This window comes from Chiloscyllium punctatum, chromosome 1 (assembly GCF_047496795.1).
Source record: "Chiloscyllium punctatum isolate Juve2018m chromosome 1, sChiPun1.3, whole genome shotgun sequence".
In the NCBI taxonomy this organism is placed as follows: Eukaryota; Metazoa; Chordata; class Chondrichthyes; order Orectolobiformes; family Hemiscylliidae; genus Chiloscyllium; species Chiloscyllium punctatum.
Window position 1 is genome coordinate 179,703,756 of NC_092739.1, and position 18,863 is coordinate 179,722,618.

The window sequence follows — 18,863 nt, forward strand, 5'->3', positions numbered from 1 at the left end:
GAAAGCTGGCGTTCCCAAATAAACCTGCTGGACTATAACCTGGTGTTGTGTGAATTTTTTTTTAAAAACTTTGTCCACAATAAATAGCAGCCTTTTCCTGGATACAATTTGTTTTGAAGGAGAGTCATATTGAACCTCAAACATTAACTCTGTTATCTCTCTCTCTACACGTGCTTCACACTGGTTTTAATTCATAGACACCTATTGGTAAATAGTTAATGTTAATCCGTTGGTCAGTTAGTTGGTTTATGTTAGTCAGTGACTGAACAATAATTAGTCACTCAGATGCTACAACTGTTAACCTTTAAATAATTTTGGCGGGATCATGAGCAGAGACACCACGCAGTTATCCCTGAGCTGATTGGCTGCTCGGCAACGAATGGGGCCTTTGGAGTGGCTGTTAGACGGCCAATGAGGGCCCGAGCTGTCTGCGCAGTGACCAATGGGAGCCCGGGGTGACTGCGCCGCGGCCACTGGATTGGATGCGCGACAACGGGAGACACCGGATTGGCTGCAAGACAACCTATGGGAGCCCGGGTGGGCTGCGCGGTGGCCAACTGGATTCGAGATCGGATGCGCAATGACCAATGAGTGCGCGGGTTACTGCGCCCTCGCTGATATAAGAGGCGGCGTCACGTGGTGGGGGGCCTCAGTCGGCGGCCGGACGGAGAGATGGTAAAATGGGGTTGGGAGAGGGCGAGGGCGAGGGCGAGGGCGAGGGCGAGTGAGAGAGCTGGGGGCCTGCGTGAGGGCCACTTGGCCCAGCGCGGCCCGTGGGGTAGAATCCCAGCCCCGGAGCTGGACTCCCAGCCTCCTCCTGGGTCCCCCCGGGGTCGTGGCCACATGGCGGGTAGGCTGCGGGTCCCCCTCAGGCTGAGCCGTGTAGAGGGGGTTTGCCCCCCCCCCCCCGGCTAAGGACATTAGAGCGCGCCCAGGGAAGGTTCCAGCCGCCTAGCACCAGGTTTTGCAGAGACTGTTTGCAGGTTGGGCCTGTACTCACTGGAGTTTAAAAGAATGGGGGGGGGGGTGACTTCACTTATACAGGGATCTTAGGGAAATTATACCAAGGACTGCAGATACTGGAAATCTTAAATAAAAACACATTTCTGGAGAGATTCAGCAGGTCTGGGAACATCTGTGGAGCAAGTGGCAGAGGGAACCTGAGGCAACATTTCAAGTCCAATGGCCCTCCTTCAGATTAAGTAACTTGATTGAGTCAATACCGAGGTTGTTTTCCCTTGTAGGGGAATCTGGGACCAAAGCTTATAATCTTATGAATAATTTAAGACTTTCCTTTGTTAATCTTAAAAGTCCTTGCTGTAGAATCTGAGTTATAAGAATAGAGTTGAGATTTGAAATGAAATGAATTGGAGGGGGGGGGGGGCAGTTATGGGGAAAATGAAGTTCCTGATTATCAGGAGCAAATTACTGCAGATGTTGGGATTGTACTCATTGACTTTTAAAAGAATGAGAAGTACAGTATTCTTAAGGGAGTTAAACAGGACTCTGGATGCTGGCAATCTAGAAGGAAAACATTGCTGGAGAAACCCAGCCGGCCTAGTAGCATCTATGGAGCAAGTGAGAGATGGGAGTGCGGATGCTAGGAATCATACAGCAGGTTCAGAGGTCAGTGGGTCAGGAATCATCTAATGAGGAGTCATTGATTTGCATCATTGGCTTGTTGCCTTTCCATGGATACTGCCTGACCTGTGATCTCCAGAATTTACCATTTTCAGATAAGGGTTGTCAAATTGCTTTGGATTTCATTCAGTGCTGGAGTAGATTCAATGACGTAATTCTGCTTCTGTCTTATAGTCTAAACCATGTATAGGTCTAAGTGTTGAATGGGGATAACGAAAAGTCAGTTTTACTCTAGCCAGCATTTTTTTCATTTGTCAAGGCATGAATGCAATAGCAAGGAGGTTATGATGTAGCTATACATATTGGGTCACAGCTAGAGTACTGTGAGATTCTAGTCGCTACATTATAGGAAGGATGTCATTGACCAGAGAAGCCACAAAAAGGATTCACTAGATTGTTGCTTGGGCTGGAGTGCTTCTGCCTGGTTTGTTTTTGCTTAAAGCTGTGAAGGTTGAGGTGCTTCTGATTCAGATGTAGAAAGCCAGGAGGTCAGAGAAATTTTCCCCCTTAATGGGGTCAGTAATCAGGGACTGGAGATATTGAGAGAATTTCTTGAATAACAACTTGACAAGCGTTGTTTCTGGCACTGTGGAAGGGTGTTGAAGATGGGAATGCTCAAGTGTTTTCAGTTAGATCAGTATAGTGTACAAGACTATGGGGTGGGTGCTGGAGGGTGGGATAAGTATGTGTTGGAAGGGTTCAGTTGGATGTTGGCAGCTTATTTGTAGATTTTGTCGAGGTGGGGAGAGGCAGTCATTTGCAAAAATGGTCAAAGGTGATGACACAAGAAGACAGGAATTATTGAAATGTCAATGGAAATATGACTGAGATGGAATTATCCCCAAACTCTGCATTTAAAAATACATAGGAACAAATGGATGGACTTGCATTGTTGAAGTCTTGAATTCAGGAGAATGTGAAGTATCTATTGGGAAAAGGAGGGATTGCCTGTTGAACTTATGTAGAGATGTTTCTTGGAGGGATATGGGGACAATGGGTAGTGTGTTGAGGTGGTTAGAAAATTGGTTAGCAGACAGGAAACTAAGTGGGTCTTTTTCTGAATAGCAGGCAGTGATTATTGGGGTAATGTGCTATGAAATTGCTACACTCAACCTTACCTACCTAAAACTCACCTGTAACTTAAAAAAACCCTTAGTTAAAGCCTGCAAAATTTCCCATTGATTTGACAGTACCTCTTGGGTTGCACCATCGATGCTTTGAGGCATTACAAAGAATTTGCTGTGGGTATTCTATGAACTGTCGCATGTTCTCTTGTCAGGTTCTGTTACACGTGGTGTTCGAGCATGCCGCTGGCTATGCATTGCTGGCGATTAAAGAAGTGGAGGAGATTGGCTTGCTCCTTCCTCAGGTGAGCATGTGGGGACAGGTGCAATTTCCCTGTTTTGTGTGGTTACTTTTTTAGTTTGGTTAGTCGTAGTCATAGAAGATGGAAACAGACCCTTTAGTCCAGCCAATCTATGCTGACAGTAATTCCAAACCAAAGTAGTTCCACTTGCACGCACTTGGCCTATATCCCTCTGAATATTTGTTGTTCATGTATTTATCCAAATGTCTCTTAAACTTCTTCTGGAAGTCCATTCTGCATGCAAAACAGTAAATAAATTTTAAAGGTTGTGATTTTTCCTCTCACCTTAAAGATATGCCCCCCCCACCAGAACTGGACTCCAGAAGAGTTATAACCTCAACATAACATTCCAACTCCTATCCTCAATGGTCTAAGCAATAAAGGCAAATGTGCTACACTCTTGCTTAACTGCCCTGTCTATGTGATGCAAACTTAAAAGAACTAGGTCTCTGTTCTACAACTCTCCCCAAGGCCCAGCTTCTAATTGTATGAGTCATAGAGATGTACGGCATGGAAACACCCTTCGGTCCAACCCATCCATGCCAACCAGTCATCCCAACCCAATCTAGTCCCACCTGCCAGCACTCGGCCCATATCCCTCCAAACCCTTCCTATTCATGTACTCATCCAAATGCCTCTTAAACGTTGCAGTTGTACCCGCCTCCACCACATCTCTGGTAGCTCATTCCATACATGTACCATCCTCTGCGTGAAAAAGTTGCCCATAGGTGTGTCTCATATCTTTCCTCCCTCAACCTCTATGCCCTCTATTTCTGGACTCCCCGATCTGCCCTTGTTTATTTTTATCGTAAAGCAATCCCTCATTTATCCAAATTAAAATCTTGTCAATCGGTGCATTGAGCCAATTGATCAAGTTCTCTTTGTAATCTTCGATGACCTCCTTTACTATCCACTATACCACCGACGTTAGTGTCATCGATAAACTTAATAAACATGCCTTCTATGTTGTCGTCTAAATCAGCGTTTTATAAATGATAAACAAAAGTGGATCCAGCACACATCTGTGAAACACCACTGGTCATACACCTCCAGTTCCAAAAGCAGCCCTTCACCATCGCTATCTCCTGCTGTTAAGTCAATTTTGTATCCAGTTGGCGAGCTCCCCTTGAATTCCACATGATCTAACTTTACTAACCTGTCTACTGTGTGGAATCTTGATGTAGGCTTTGCTAAAGTCCAAATAGACAATGTCAGCTGCTTTGCCCTTAATCATTTTGATTGCTTGCTCAAAAAACCCGAATCACGTTTGAGACACAATTCCCCTCGCACAAAATCTTGCTGACTATCCCCAGTCATTCTTTAAGTTCTTGCCAAATAGCCAGGTATGGTACCTGTGCAGCACTTGTTAATACAAGATTCAGTCCAGATTGTACCTGCTAGAGTCTGGGCCCTCAAACTTTCTCTCTTGCTACTGGAACTTCACGGCACCTTGCTTTTGAACAAAAATACTGGCAGTTTTGTACTGATCAAGTTTGAAGGAAGCCATGTTTTTGGCAAATAGATGCTGTTTGGGTGTATTAGTCTAGTAATACCTTGGCTCAGCAGGCCAGAACAATATAATTGCTGCCCACTGATCATCTGCTAAATCTATCTGCTGTCTGTATTGATGGTTGATTGAGAGCTGGTTAGTGTTTGGCGATCAGGTTGGCTGTGTGGGTGGGAGAGCAGCATTGTTCTCTGCTGTCGGCTTTCTTGATTGCATTCAGTAATGTTTGAGACAGCTCCCAGGCCAGGTTTGTGGCTGTCATGAGCTAATTGCTGAGCAACTGTCCCTTCCTGTTTCAGGTGGTGGAGAGTATGCTGACCGTTGGCAAATTCAACAGTATTGTTAAATTAGTGGCATTTTCACCATTTAAATCTGCCCAGAGTGCCCTTGAAAACATGAATGCTGTTTCTGAAGGTGAGTCTGGGAATTTCTGGTTTGGGTGGGATTCTAATGATGGCCATGTGATGACTTACCTAATTGAATTGCTGTCTCTCTTCTATGGTCCATGTAATGGCAGATAATATGTAAGTCAGTCCTGTGATGTACTGAGGGGGGGAAATCATCTTAATCTCTATTCCTTCATGGGAAGTGGGCATTGCTGGTAAGGCCAGCATTTATAGCCTGCCCCTAGCTGCCCTTTAAGTTTCTACTCCTAACAAAAATGGGAATAACTAAGGCAACAATCTGGATAGTGCACTTGACTATCTGAGAATTGGGAGTTGGAGAGTAATGTTACAGGACTGTTGTGTAAAGTAAGAATGAGGGTAGTGTGTTGAGGTGGTTAGAAAATTGGTTAGCACACAGGAAACGAAGAATGAGTGGGTCATTTTCTGAATAGCAGGCAGTGGTTCTTGGGGTACTGCAAACATTGGTATTAGGACCCTGGCTGTTCACAACATCTGTTAACGATTTAGGTAGGGAACTTAATATGATATCTCATTTTCACGTGTGACAACTGTGGAAGGGTGAGCTGTGAGTAGGGTGCAGAGATATTGAGTGATTTCTGACAGGCTGAATGAGTGGTTGAGTGAAAATGAAAAAGAAATTGTCCAATGTCTTGTATTGACCACATCTTGGTAAACTTTTTCTATACCCTGTCCAAAGTCAGATCTATATGCAGAATTCCGAATGTGTCCTAACTAACTCTGTGCTATTTTGAAGGTTTACCAAGTTGATTCCTGATCTTAGGAGAGATTGACTCAGGATTGCAATTTAGATTAGATTAGATTCCCAACAGTGTGGAAGCAGGCCCTTCAGCCTGACAAGTCCACACCTACCCTCCGAAGAGAAACCCACCCAGACCAATTCCCCTACATTCACCCCTGACTAATGTGCCTAACACTATGGGCAATTTAGCATGGCCAATTCACCTGACCTGCGCATCTTTGGACTGTGGGAGGAAACTGGAGCACCCGGAGGAAACCCACGCAGACACGGGGAGAATGTGCAAACTCCACACAGTCAGTTACCCAAGGCTGGAATCGAACCTTAGTCCCTGGAGCTGTGAGGCAGCAGTGCTAACCACTGAGCCACCATGCCACCCTTGCTAGAGTTTAGAAGAATGATGAAGTGATCTCGGCCTACAAAATTCTGACAGGGCAAGACAGATTCAATGCAGGGAGGATGTTCCTGATGCTGGGGGAGACCAGAACCAGGGGTCACAGCTTAAAGATCAGGGGTAAACCTTTTAGAATTAGGCTATCCTTTATTGTCACATGTACTCAGGTGTGGGAGTATGGCAATATGGTGCAAAGTTTAAAATGTCATACACGTGGCGCCATCTGTACTCCCTCACCTCCATCCAAGGGCCCAAAGGAGCCTTCCACATCCATCAAAGTTTTACCTGCACATCCACCAATGTCATTTATTGTATCCGTTGCTCCTGATGCGGTCTCCTCTACATTGGGGAGACTGGACACCCCCTAGCAGAGCGCTTTAAGGAATATCTCCGGGACACCCGGAGGTGTGAAGGTTCAGTTGGGGCGATTGAGAGTTATAAGGTAGCCAAGAAGGATACAGGCCTTGAATACCAAATGCAAATCAAGGGGAAAAGTTACATTACTTAGTTGGTGATACTGTAAGTTAGAAAAATGAGAATAAAGTTTAAAAGAGAAACATCAGTCTCTCAGATCAGTGCTGGGGGCTTCCACATGTGGTCTGTCCTGGCTTGCAAGCCCTGACTGTCCGTGCTGTTCTGGAAACTGTCCCTGCATTGCTTGGGCCTCCAGCCCATTCTACCTCAGGAGAGAACATCAAAGAGGGGAAAAATGAGAGTCAGGTGTACAACACAAACAGACCCTTTGGTCCAATCAAGTCCCAGTTGCCAGCATTTAGCCCATACCCCTCTAAACCCTTCCTATTCATATACCCATCTGAATGTCTTTTAATTGTTGCAGTTGTACCGGCCTCTCTCACTTCCTCTGGCAGCTCGTTCCATACACGTACCACCCTCTGCATTTCTCTTTTCCATGCCCCTCAGGATTTTATAAACCCCAATAAAATCATCCCTCAGCCTCTGCTGTTCCAGGGAAAACAGTCCTTGCCTATTCTTTGTCGGCGCCACCTCGTGCTACCACGAGGAAGTTGTGCAGTTCATCAGCTTCACCAACACGTTCCACCCCGACCTTAAAATTCACCTGGGCCCTCTCTGACACCTACCTCCCCTTCCTGGACCTCTCCTTCTCCAATGGTGACCGACTTGACAATGACTTTTGTTTAAAAAACCACCGATTCCCACAGCTACCTGGATTACACCTGTTCCCACCCTACCTCCTGCAAAAATGCTGTCCCATATTCCCAATTCCTCTGCCTCCGCCGTATCTGCTCCCAGGAGGACCAGTTCCACCACACCACACCAGATGGCCTCCTTCTTTAAAGACTAATTTCTCTTCCTACGTAGTTAAAGATGCCCTCCAACGCATCTCGTCTACATCCCGCACCTCTGCCGTCAAACTCCACCCCTCTAACCGTAACAAGGACAGAACACCCCAGTCCTCACCTTCCACTCTACCAACCTCCTCCTCATCCACCAACATTTTCGTCACCTTTAAACGGACCCCACCACCAGGGATATATTTCCACCCTCACCCCTTTCCACAAAGAGCGTTCCCTCCGTGACTACCTGGTTAGGTCCACCCTCCCCTCCTGGCACCTTCCCCTGCCACTGCAGGAATTGCCTACACCACCTCCCTCACCTCCATCCAAGGCCCCAAAGGAATCTGCTACATCCATCAAAGTTTTACCTGCACATCCACCAATATCGTTTATTGTATCTAGTGCTCCCGATGTGGTCTCCTCTACATTGGGCAGACTGGACACCCCCTAGCAGAATGCTTTAAGGAATATCTCCGGGACACCCGCACCAATCAACCACACCGCCCTGTGGCCCAACATTTCAACTTTTCCCTTTTCCACCGCCAGTCCCTCACCACCCAATGCCTGGAGAAAGGATGCCTCATCTTCTGCCTTGGAACACTTCAACCCCAGGACAACAATGTGGACTTCAGTTTCCTCATTCCCCCCCCCCCACTTCCCCAGTTCCAGCCTTCCAGCTCAGTACCATCCTCGTGATCTGTCCATCTTCCTTCCCATCTATCCACTCCACCCTCCTCTCCGACCTATCACCCTCATCCACATTTGCTACCTCTCCACCACACCCTTCTCCCATTTATCTCTCCGTCCTGGAGGATCCCTCCCTTCATTCCTGATGCAGGGCCTTTGCCCAAAATGTTGATTTTCCTGCTTCTCGGATGCTGCCTGACCAGCTGTGCTTTTCCAGCACCACTCTAATCTAGACTTCAGTGCTCCTATACTCCAATTCCCCACTGCAGTATGCGGTTAAAGCTGAAACGTTGGTAGGTGTAGCGTTTGTGGCTAAAGGGATATGGAGGATGAGAACGGACAGGAGTAAGCTGTTTGAGTTCAATCAACCATGGTCCTATTTAATGGTGAAATAGGCTCCAGGGATTGAATGGCCTACTCTCTGCTTTGTCCTCTGACAGTTTAAGGGACTTGGAGAATTCTGTTGTGCAAGGCTGGTGTATCTGTCAACTGAGCCTGTAATGAAGTGAGTTAACTGAGCTGACTGGCTGTTTCCTAGGTATTGTACACGAGGATCTGAGGCTCCTGCTGGAGACAAACATGCCTGCTTCCAGCAAGAAGAAGAAGGTGATCCTGGGGGTGGCAGATTCAAAACTCGCAGCGGCCATTCAGGAGGAGATCGGCATCCACTGTCAAACTGGAGAAGTGGTAGCAGAAATCCTCCGAGGTAAGGATGGGATTAGTGAAGGGACTGAGTCAGTGTTGAGCTAAAAGTAGGATTCTCACAAGTGATTGGCTGTGGGTTACACGAGATTCAGCTTGGAGTGTGGTCTGCCTACGCTGCTATTTGAGGTTTCAGTCTAACATCTCTCACGTGTTCTTGCACCATATCCTTTCTTCTGTTGTAAATATCTTTTTTTTTTTGCTTCCTCCTGAAGGGGTGTTTTATTTTCTGTTTTAGGGGTGCGGCTTCACTTCCACGCCCTGGTGCAGGGTCTGTCTGCACCGTCTGCTGCGAAAGCCCAGCTGGGACTGGGCCACAGCTACTCTCGGGCCAAGGTGAAGTTTAATGTGAACCGTGTAGACAATATGATCATTCAGTCTATCAGCCTGTTGGACCAGCTGGACAAAGACATCAACACGTTCTCCATGAGAGTCAGGTAAGTGGACACCTGGATGGCTTGACCTTTTAACTAAAGGCATCAGTGTCCCCAAAGCTTGGCACTGTTGCTTTTTAGATACAAGATTGATCAGCACATTGGTGTTATCAAAATGCCAAGAAATTATAGTTAATGTGGCATAACATTGGTGTGCGGCTGGAGAAATGAAACGTTATATGATCAAATATTTTAAACTCTTCGGGGGCTCTTGGATTGGGTCATGTCTGTATCCTGCTAGCCTCCTTTGTCTTACCGCAGACAGTACTGTCTCTGTGTGCTGACTGTATAGAAACAGGGGGTAAAGTATAATTCCCTGCTACACCACAGCCATGCTGCTTCTGTGGCTTGCGTTGTATTGTTGACAGGGAGACACCACCAAACTTGTTAACAAAGTCATTTAGCGAGGTTGTGAATTGATGGCGAGGGCTTGACATATTTGACCACCAGGTGACCTGTTAACTTTCCTGGGTGTTTCTAGTTAAGAGCTGTATCTCAGTAGCAGCTGTGACCTGTGTTCCTTTCTCTCCACAGAGAGTGGTATGGATACCACTTCCCAGAGCTCATCAAGATAGTTACAGACAATTATACTTACTGTCGACTGACCAAGTTAATTGGGAATCGTAAGGAGCTCTCTGAGGAGAGCCTGGAGGCCCTGGAGGAGATTGTAATGGACAGTGCCAAAGCCCAGGCCATCTTTGATGCAGCACGCAGCTCTATGGGTCAGTTATGCATTGTTGTGTTGAATGTCTGTTGCTTCCAGTACCCTCTACCTTTAGCGGTTGCTGGAGTCTTTCTTCAGTCTGTTCCTGTGTGCGTCCGAGGCAATTCAGGGATCACCTTGCAGCTGTGTCACTATTAAGAGTTCAAATTGTGTAACATGCTGTGATGATCTCTCAAATCTGTCAATCCTCTGATTAAAGTGTGAGGATGTTCCATGTTCTGAGCATGTTGACTCTGGCCTTGGACAGAATTGTGCTGGTGGTATTCTGTGATGAGATTACACCCTAGTGCAATCTCCCACCTGCCCGGGGCTGTAAACAAGAGCAAGTGTAAAACCCTTCTCCCTCAACTGTTCAGAAAAATGTGGTCATTGTCAGAGCTGTGAATGTATTTATTGAGTATAAATCATGGGTTAGGCTGCAACTTGCAGTTTGGGTCAGCTCATTGCTGAAAGGTGTAATTGTGCTGAAGAGGGTTACTGGGAGGTTAATCAACATGTTGCCAGAACTGGGCAGAGTACAACTGAAAAATGATTACGCAGGCTGGGCTTGTGTTCCTTGGCACAAGGCCAGGGGAGGTGTGTTTGGAGGTGTACATTTCAGGGCAATGTTCCTGGGTAGGGTGGTTGGCAGTTTTCCCACCCAGAATATAGAAGGGCTAATGGAGGCCGAAAGGTATCCCTGATCTATACCTCATGCCAACGCCTGCAGGAATGTGGAAGGTGAGCTTAGGCTGGGTGGCCTGTTTCTTAGCTCGAACATACCGGATGGGCAGAGTGATCTCTGATCCTGTGAACTGTATGTTCCCACATTATTCCCATATTTCTTTGTGTTCATAGATACAAGATTATAATCATATCGTGACTTTTAACTCCACAAACTGAGCATGCACAATTATCGGTGCTGGCAAATTCCAATCCTTGTCTCAGTCCTGAATAGCTGGCCTTGTATTCCCAGTCTGTCTTCTAGATTACTCTGCTCAGAAATCTGCTCTCAGCATTTACACTGAAGCCTCTTGAGAATGTTATATTTTTACTCCTGATTCTTCAGGGTTCTTTTTTAAGAAAAGAGACACCTGCTCCACCCCTCCTTATAGGATGGTCCCTTCATCTAAGGAATGATGTTTAGTGAATCTTTTTGCACTCTGTCAAACAATGCTTCCCTAAGGAATATTAAAACAGTGCAGTTCTGTGGTGACCTCAGGAATGTTTATTATGTTATTTAATCTTCACTGTGAAGGGATTTTGGTTAACATGATTTACCTTCCTAATTGTATGTTTTACCTGCATGTTGACAACCTGTGATTTTGTGCAATGTTTTCATAGTGGGTACCCTGCCAGACTTGCCCAAATTTCCAATGCCATCTAATTTCTGTATCTCTCGCTGTGACAGGTATGGATATCTCTCCAATCGACCTCATTAACATTGAGAGCTTCTCTAACAGAGTGGTCTCTCTGGCTGAATACAGGATGACTCTACAGGAATACCTGCGCTGCAAGATGAGCCAGGTGGCACCCAATCTGGCGGTCCTCATTGGGGACGTGGTAAGTGGTCTCATGTTTTGCTCTAATCTGAAGATCTTGATAGCGGGTAATCACCCATCCTCATCCAGGTGCTATCTTTTAATCTTGCACTGTTTCTGTGCAAGGGCTTGCAGTGAAAGTTACAGTGGTGAGATTTGCACTTACTTTTGTTAATGTCTTCTATCTTTTGGAAAGTGTCTCGGTGTACCACGTGCCTGCAGTATTAAATCTTGTCAATCATCTGATGAAACATTGAGAATGATCTATGTTCTGTGTGTTCACTCTGACCCTGGTCATGAGCTGTTTGGATGGGATCAGTGAAGTCCATTCTCTCAGTTCTCCCTAGAGTTGGGTATCAATGTGACCGCAGCTAATTCTTTAACCATTCGACTAGCTCCTGCATCACAGCACGATGCACTGTCCCCTCTAACCGGAATCCCTATTTTTCCTGTTAAGGTTCACTTCTCTGACCATCTGAAAGTATTTGTAGTCCTGGCGTGGTCCTGTGATTGGGCTGATGATAGGCTCCAGGGGGCTATTGTCGACATGTGGTAAATGTTAAGTTTGTTCTTGTTCCCTCTTTAGGTGGGTGCCCGTCTCATCTCCCGTGCAGGCAGTCTGACAAATCTGGCTAAGTACCCAGCCTCAACGGTGCAGATCTTGGGTGCAGAGAAAGCTTTGTTCAGGTATATCTGCTGGGTGGCTGTGGTGATGGCAGGTTACTGGGTAGCTGTGTTTGATGTGCTGCCAACATGTTTTCAGGCAGTGTGAGATAACCAGCCCCAGCTCTGAGCAGCCCCCACTTTACTTCATGATGCTGCTACTAATGTCTAACCTTTTAAGGGGTGCAGTTTGGATTTGGATCCTTTGCATTAGGTATTTACTTGGTCTTTTATTGCCATCACTTTCATTTTAGTTTGTAACTGATTAACATGGCCGATGTTGTACCTGAACACTGACACCTGCACTGTTAACCTCTTGTACATTTCAGGATGTGGAGGAGTCAGTGTTGGGCTGGGGTGGACAAAGTTAAAAATCTCTCACCACCAGGTTATAGTCCAACAGGCTTATTTGGAACGATTAGCTTTTGGAATACTGTTCCTTACCTGATGAAGGAGAATGAATAAGAACCTGGTGTTGTACGGTTTTTAACCGTGTCGCCAAGGCCAGCTTTTGTGGCCCACCTGAATTTGCCCTTGAGAAATTGGGTGAGCCACCTCTGGAACTGCTGCAAAGATAATGTATGTTTCCAAGTTGAGGTTGTGAATGACTTGCAGGACGTGCTGCTGTTGGAGGAGACTTGAATAATTACTGCAATGTTCCATGTTGTGCCTCTGGGGAGAGTGAATATTAATGAAGCCTTTCCAGTCGGCCACTCGGCCCCTCTGGTCTGCTGCATAAGAACATATGGGTTAGGAGGTACAAGAGCCCTTTGAGTATTCACTGTCTCCATTATAAAGATCACAGCTGATTGGAATTCCACATTCTTTCCTTGCCTCAACAAGAACTTGCCTCATTCCTATTCCTTAAGATTCAAAGCATAGGTTTCCATCACTTTCAGGGAGAGTTCCACTGTTGGCGATCCTCTCCATTTGTCTGTCTGAAATGGCCTGCTTTTATTGATAAATGGTGCTTGACGTCGAGGCTCTCTCAAAAGAAGAAACCCCCAGCCTGTCCACAGCCAAACTGTTGGGGCCATTCAGGATCCTGTATGTTCAAACCAGTCACTAGTTCCTTTTTTATAAACTCCCAAAAGTAAGCCCAAGCTTGTCCAACTTTATGTCCGTCCATCCACTCTGGGTATTTTTTTCAAAAGAAGGTATTCAGTACTGTACAATATTCCTGGTGTGGTCTCATTGATGTCCCCTACAGATGAAGCATAACTTCAACTTCCACATCCATTTTCCCATATTCTCCACTCACTTTTGAAGGATTAGCTCCTTTTCTGTCTATAGACAATCAAGTTTTCATTCCCTTCTGTTTTCTTGTTAATTTTAGCCGTATGTTTTGGTGTTTATCAGTTTCAGTCCATGGTCTCCTAATTTGTGATTATATATTTTTCTTTAAAGCTCGATGACATGATACATAGTTAGTGTATCCACCCCTTGGATTTTTTCTTACTGTAGTGTTTCTATTGCGTATTCCCCATGCTATTTCCTATATTCCTTCCTCTCGTACTACGTTTTCCTGAGTTATGCAGCTTTCTTGAGCACTGGACCTCAAACCAGTGGCCCGTGAAGCCGCTTAAACAGCACATTGTGGGCCATTTTTGTTGATGGATAGGGTGAGCTGACCTAACTACCCTCTTGTCTGGTTCTGTGCAAATCAGGAGGGAGTTATGTCCGTCTAACTGCTGTTTCCTTCCCTGTCTGACTGCAGAGCTCTAAAAACCAGAGGAAACACTCCCAAGTATGGCCTCATCTTCCACTCAACCTTCATCGGCCGAGCGGCTGCAAAAAACAAGGGCAGGATTTCCCGTTACCTGGCCAACAAGTGTACAATAGCTTCAAGGATTGACTGCTTCTCAGGTGAGGTCTGCTTCAGGTTCACTGCGATGTTGCTTCAGCCTTCAAGGTGACTGCAGTGATGTTTGAGAATTTTTCGTCAACCGCATTTCACTGCTGTGAATGTTGACAACGTTTCTCTGAGCAGAGCTAGCTGGATGAAGCCTTATCTGCTGTTCCAGCTGTATGGGTGTAAGGTACTGCTTCCTACTTCCATTGTTTGGCAGCACAGCAAAACTGCCGACTTTAGTTGGTGTCGATATGTTTGGCAGGATAGGCTTGATGGGCTGCAGAACTGTATGGTATGGTTTTGTAGGTGATGTAGGTAAACCTGGTAATGATCCATCACATTGAGGTGGAGATGAAGTTAGTAAACCCATTGGGAATCTTTGGGTGAGGGCATGTACTCCTGTCCAAGGCTGTTTGTGAGGCCTTGGTGTCTGCTCCATGAGACTAGCTGGAGGTGAGCTAATGTTCTATAAAGCTGATGTTCTCCTGTGGTACAATACATTGACTCTAAATTGTTCTATTTCAGAAGTACCCACCAGTGTTTATGGAGGCAAGCTTAGAGACCAGGTTGAAGAGAGGTTGGCGTTCTATGAGACTGGTGAAGCTCCTCGCAAAAACTGTGACGTTATGAAGGAGGCTGTTACTGAGGTGGGTGTGAGGCATGAGATGGGGAGGGATGGAATGAGGAGTAACAGCAAGACCTGACGGTGACATGGGATTTTCTTCGTTAACAGATGCTGTTGTCTCGGTTGAGGACAGCTCACAATTCCCTGGTTCCTTTTAATGATGCCAGTTTTTTTAATTGATGTTCTCCTGTGCATTAATGTGGTATCTTGGTTATGCATTCAGAATAGCATCACTGTGCTCCTTACTGAGTTCTGATGCAGTTGTCAGCTGGATGGGGCCTGTTGGAGATGATGCAAATTGTGATAAACTGACAGGTACTATGGAGGGGAAAAAACTGATTTAATGAGGCTGATCCATGGGGATCCATCCAGTAAATGACAAAGAACAAAGAAAATTTACAGCCCAAGAACAGGCCCATCGGCCCTCCAGGCCTGAGCCAATCCTAATGTACTGTCTAAACCTGTCGGTCAATTCCTAAACATCTGTATCCCTCTGCTCCCCACCTACTCATGCATCTGTCCAGACACATCTACCATGCCTGCCTCTACCATCTCTGCTGGCAACGCATTCCAAACGCCCACCACCCTCTGTGTGAAGTATTTGCCGAGTGCATCCCCCTTAAACTTTCCACCTCTCACCTTGAAAGCATGACCTCTCGTTACTGAATCCTTCATCCTGGGAAAAAGCTTGTCTCTATCCACCCTGTCTATACCCTTCATGATTTTGTAAACCTCAATCAGGTCCCCCCTCAATCTCCTTTTTTCTAGTGAAAATAAACCTAAGCTGCTCAACCTCTCTTCATAGCTAGCACCTTCCATACCAGGCAACATCCTCGTAAACCTTCTCTGCACCCTCTCCAAAGCGTCCACATCCTTTTGGTAATGTGGCACCCAGAACTGTACACAGTATTCTAAATGCAGCCGAACCAATGTCTTGTACAATTTTAACATGACTTGCCAGCTCTTATACTCAATACCCCGTCCAATAAAGGCAAGCATATTATATGCTGCCTTAGAGAAAAGTGAGGACTGCAGATGCTGGAGATCAGAGCTGAAAAATGTGGTGCTGGAAAAACACAGCAGGCCAGGCAGCATCCGAGGAGCAGGAGAATCAACGTTTCGGGCATAAGCCCTTCCTCAGGAAACTGGCTTATGCTCGAAACGTCGATTCACCTTCTCTATATGCCTTCTTGACCACTCTATCCACCTGTGCAGCAAACTTCAGGGTACAATGGACCTGCACTCCCAGATCTCTCAGACCATCAACCTTTCCCAAGGCACTTCCATTCATTGTATAATTCGCCCTAGAATTAGTCTTGCCTAAATGCATCACCTCACATTTGTCTGGATTGAAAGCCATCTACCACTTTTCTGCCCAACTCTCCAGTCTATCTATATTCTCTGGCAGTCCCTTATGCTATCTGCTACTCCACCAATCTTTGTGTCATCTGCAAAATTTACTCATCATACCAACAGTGCCCTCTTCTAGATCATTTATGTATATCACAAACAGTGGCCCCAACACTCAGCCCTGTGGAACAACACTGGTCACTTTCTCCATTTCCAGAAACTCCCTTCGATTACTACTGTCTCCTGTTGCTCAACTTGTTCTTGATCCACTGAGCTAGAACACCCTGCACACCATGTGACTTCACTTTCTCCATTAGTCTACAATGGGGAACCTTATCAAACGCCTTACTAAAGTCCATGTCTAAGACATCAACAGCCTTTCCTTCTTCGAACAACTTGGTCACTTCCTCGAAGAACTCTTTATCAAGTTGGTATGGCACGATCTCCCCTGCGCAAAACCATGTTGCCTATCACTGATAACCTCGCTCCTTTCCAAATATAAATAGATCCTATCTCTCCTTCAACTTCCCCACCACTGACGTCAGGTTCACTGGTATGTAGTTGCCTGGAATATCCCTACTGCCCTTGTACAGGGGGACAACATGAGCAACCCTCCAGTCCTCTGGCACCTCACCTGTATTTAAGGATGCCGCAAAGATATCTGTCAGGGCCCCTGCTATTTCCTTTCTCTCCTTCCTCAGCAACCTGGGATATATCCCATCCGGTCCTGGGGATTTGTCCACCTTAATAACCTCTAGCCGACCAACACATCTTCCCTACCTATGTCAATGTGGTCCAGACTAATCAAACTTCTATCTCTAATCTCAAGATTCATCATGTTCCTCTCCTCAGTGAACACTGCACAGTAATCATTCAGAATCTCACCTATTCTCTCAGGTTCGGCACACAGCCTTCCTTCCTTATCCTTTAGTGGACCAATCCTTTCTTGCGTTACCCGCTTGCTGCTTATATAAGAATAAAATGTTGTGGTTTTGATTGCCGAGCTGGGAATTTGTGTTGCAGACGTTTTGTCCCCTGTCTAGGTGTCATCCTCAGTGCTTGGGAGCCTCCTGTGAAGCACTTCTGTGATCTTTCCTCTGGCATTCAGTGGTTTTGTCTCTGCCGCTTCCGGTTGTCAGTTCCAGCTGTCCGCTGCAGTGGCCGGTATATTGGGTCCAGGTCGATGTGCTTATTGATTGAATCTGTGGATGAGTGCCATGCCTCTAGGAATTTCTTGGCTGTTCTCTGTTTGGCTTGTCCTATAATAGTATTGTTGTCCCAGTCGAATTCATGTTGCTTGTCGTCTGTGTGTGTGGCTACTAATGATAGCTGGTCGTGTCGTTTCGTGGCTAGTTGGTGTTCATGGATGCGGATCATTAAAAGAAAAATCCCATGCAAAAAAAAATCCTATGCAAACACTACACCAAACACTACATAGGACAAACAGGAAGACAGCTAATGATGTGCCTAATTTTGATATAATTGGCCACTCTTTATCTACCAGTATTCTAAAACTTAAAGAATTGTGGCCACTGTTCCCAAAGCAATCCCCCACCGCAACCCCTCCCACCTGTTCTGGTTTGTTCCCCAGTACCAAGTCCAATATGGCCCCTTCCCTCGTCGGGGGCGGCTGGCTCCAATCTCAACAGTGCAGGTAGAATGACTGGCATATGTTTGTAGCAGTTTCCCTTCACATATGAGGTAGCTCTAATTTAAGCAACTTCTGATTCTAGGCCGCTGAAGTGGCAGCAAAATTGAAAAGAAAGATGGAAAAGAAAGAGAAGAGGCGAAAGAAGAGGGAGAAGAGAAAGCTGGAGGCCTTGGCTGCTGCGGAAGAAGAAGAGGAGGAGGAGGAGCAGGGTGTGGAGCCGGCTGCCAAGAGAGCCAAAGCTGAGAATGAGGTGAGAGAAAAAAATTATCTCTTCAGACTGAACGTCTCTGGGTAACTTTCCCACTCGCTAACACTCCTCTTTGTGCAGGAGAATGCAGACGTCGAGGTGGAGGTGAAGAAAAAGAAGAAGAAGAAAACAGTCAGTGAGGAGCTGACGCTTGACAATATGTCGAATGGTGTCCAGGAAACAGTCATCCCGAAGAAGAGGAAGCAGCTGATGGCTGAAGAGGTAGAGGAGCCAGTGACCCCTGTGTCAGACAAGAAGAAGAAAAAGAAGAAAAACAAATCTGAGTAAGGCAGGGGGGTGCAAAACTATCTTAACCCGTCTGGCAACTAGTTTAACATTGACTTATTTTTATATAATTTTATTTTGCTTGTTGAAGTTGTGTTCTGCCTGTTGTGTGTGTAATGAGACCTACCATACCAGGGTCTTGATGAGCTTGGATGCACCCTGTTCAATCCAAGATTCCTCCTGCTGTTTGAGGCAGTGGCTGTGTGCAGGTATTACTACTTCATACAGCACAGCTTTACCAGGGACTGTGGTATCCATCATAAATATCCTCATGGGATGGATTCAGTCCTGTCATTGTGCTGGTCAGCACCAATAGAAAAGCCTCCCCTGTCAGCTGCAGTCAAACTGCCCTTGCTGGCCTCAGATTAACATCCTCTGGTGGAGCAAGGAGTTGGTGAAACTGAGAGATTAAAGTTGGAAATTGTATGTGTATATGTATATATGTACAGTTATTAAATTTCAGTATTGCACACTGGATTTGTCATTATGATTTGTCGGCAAGTTACACCAGTCAGCATCTCATACTGAAGGAGAGGCTGTGGGCTTTGGAATTGCTTTTGCTTCGGTGTGGTGGGGGGTAATGGCCTTCTCCATGAAATAAGATAAACAGGACATTCTGCCCATTTTCTCTACTTGCCTTTCAAGTCACTGTCTGCTCACTGCATATTGAAAGGACTAGCAATCTTCACAATCATTCCTCCCGTCTTAAGTAGGAGACCCTATTATAATTCTAGA

General features: G+C 45.9%; 1 protein-coding gene and 2 non-coding genes across 3 annotated transcripts; all 3 read left to right on the plus strand.

Annotated features, from left to right (window-relative positions):
* Positions 1–588: 588 nt before the first annotated feature.
* On the plus strand, positions 589–18,600 carry nop56 (NOP56 ribonucleoprotein homolog). Its single transcript, XM_072578591.1, has 12 exons — positions 589–675; positions 2,921–3,010; positions 4,814–4,928; positions 8,614–8,781; positions 9,016–9,214; positions 9,746–9,933; positions 11,326–11,477; positions 12,042–12,142; positions 13,836–13,984; positions 14,496–14,617; positions 17,679–17,846; positions 17,925–18,600. Exons 1-12 carry the CDS (start codon positions 673–675, stop codon positions 18,129–18,131), a joined length of 1,662 nt encoding a protein of 553 aa, XP_072434692.1. The 5' UTR covers positions 589–672; the 3' UTR covers positions 18,132–18,600.
* Positions 9,451–9,589, plus strand: LOC140482944 (small nucleolar RNA SNORA51). Its single transcript, XR_011961829.1, has one exon. It is a non-coding gene; the product is annotated as a small nucleolar RNA SNORA51 (small nucleolar RNA).
* LOC140483105 (small nucleolar RNA SNORD57) lies at positions 14,879–14,951 on the plus strand. Its single transcript, XR_011961895.1, has one exon. It is a non-coding gene; the product is annotated as a small nucleolar RNA SNORD57 (small nucleolar RNA).
* Positions 18,601–18,863: the final 263 nt, after the last annotated feature.

Coding starts and splice junctions, on each gene's coding strand:
- nop56 (XM_072578591.1), top strand. Junction 9,934..11,325: donor TGCAGCACGCAGCTCTATGG/GTCAGTTATGCA, acceptor TCGCTGTGACAG/GTATGGATATCTCTCCAATC. Junction 14,618..17,678: donor TGAAGGAGGCTGTTACTGAG/GTGGGTGTGAGG, acceptor TTCTGATTCTAG/GCCGCTGAAGTGGCAGCAAA.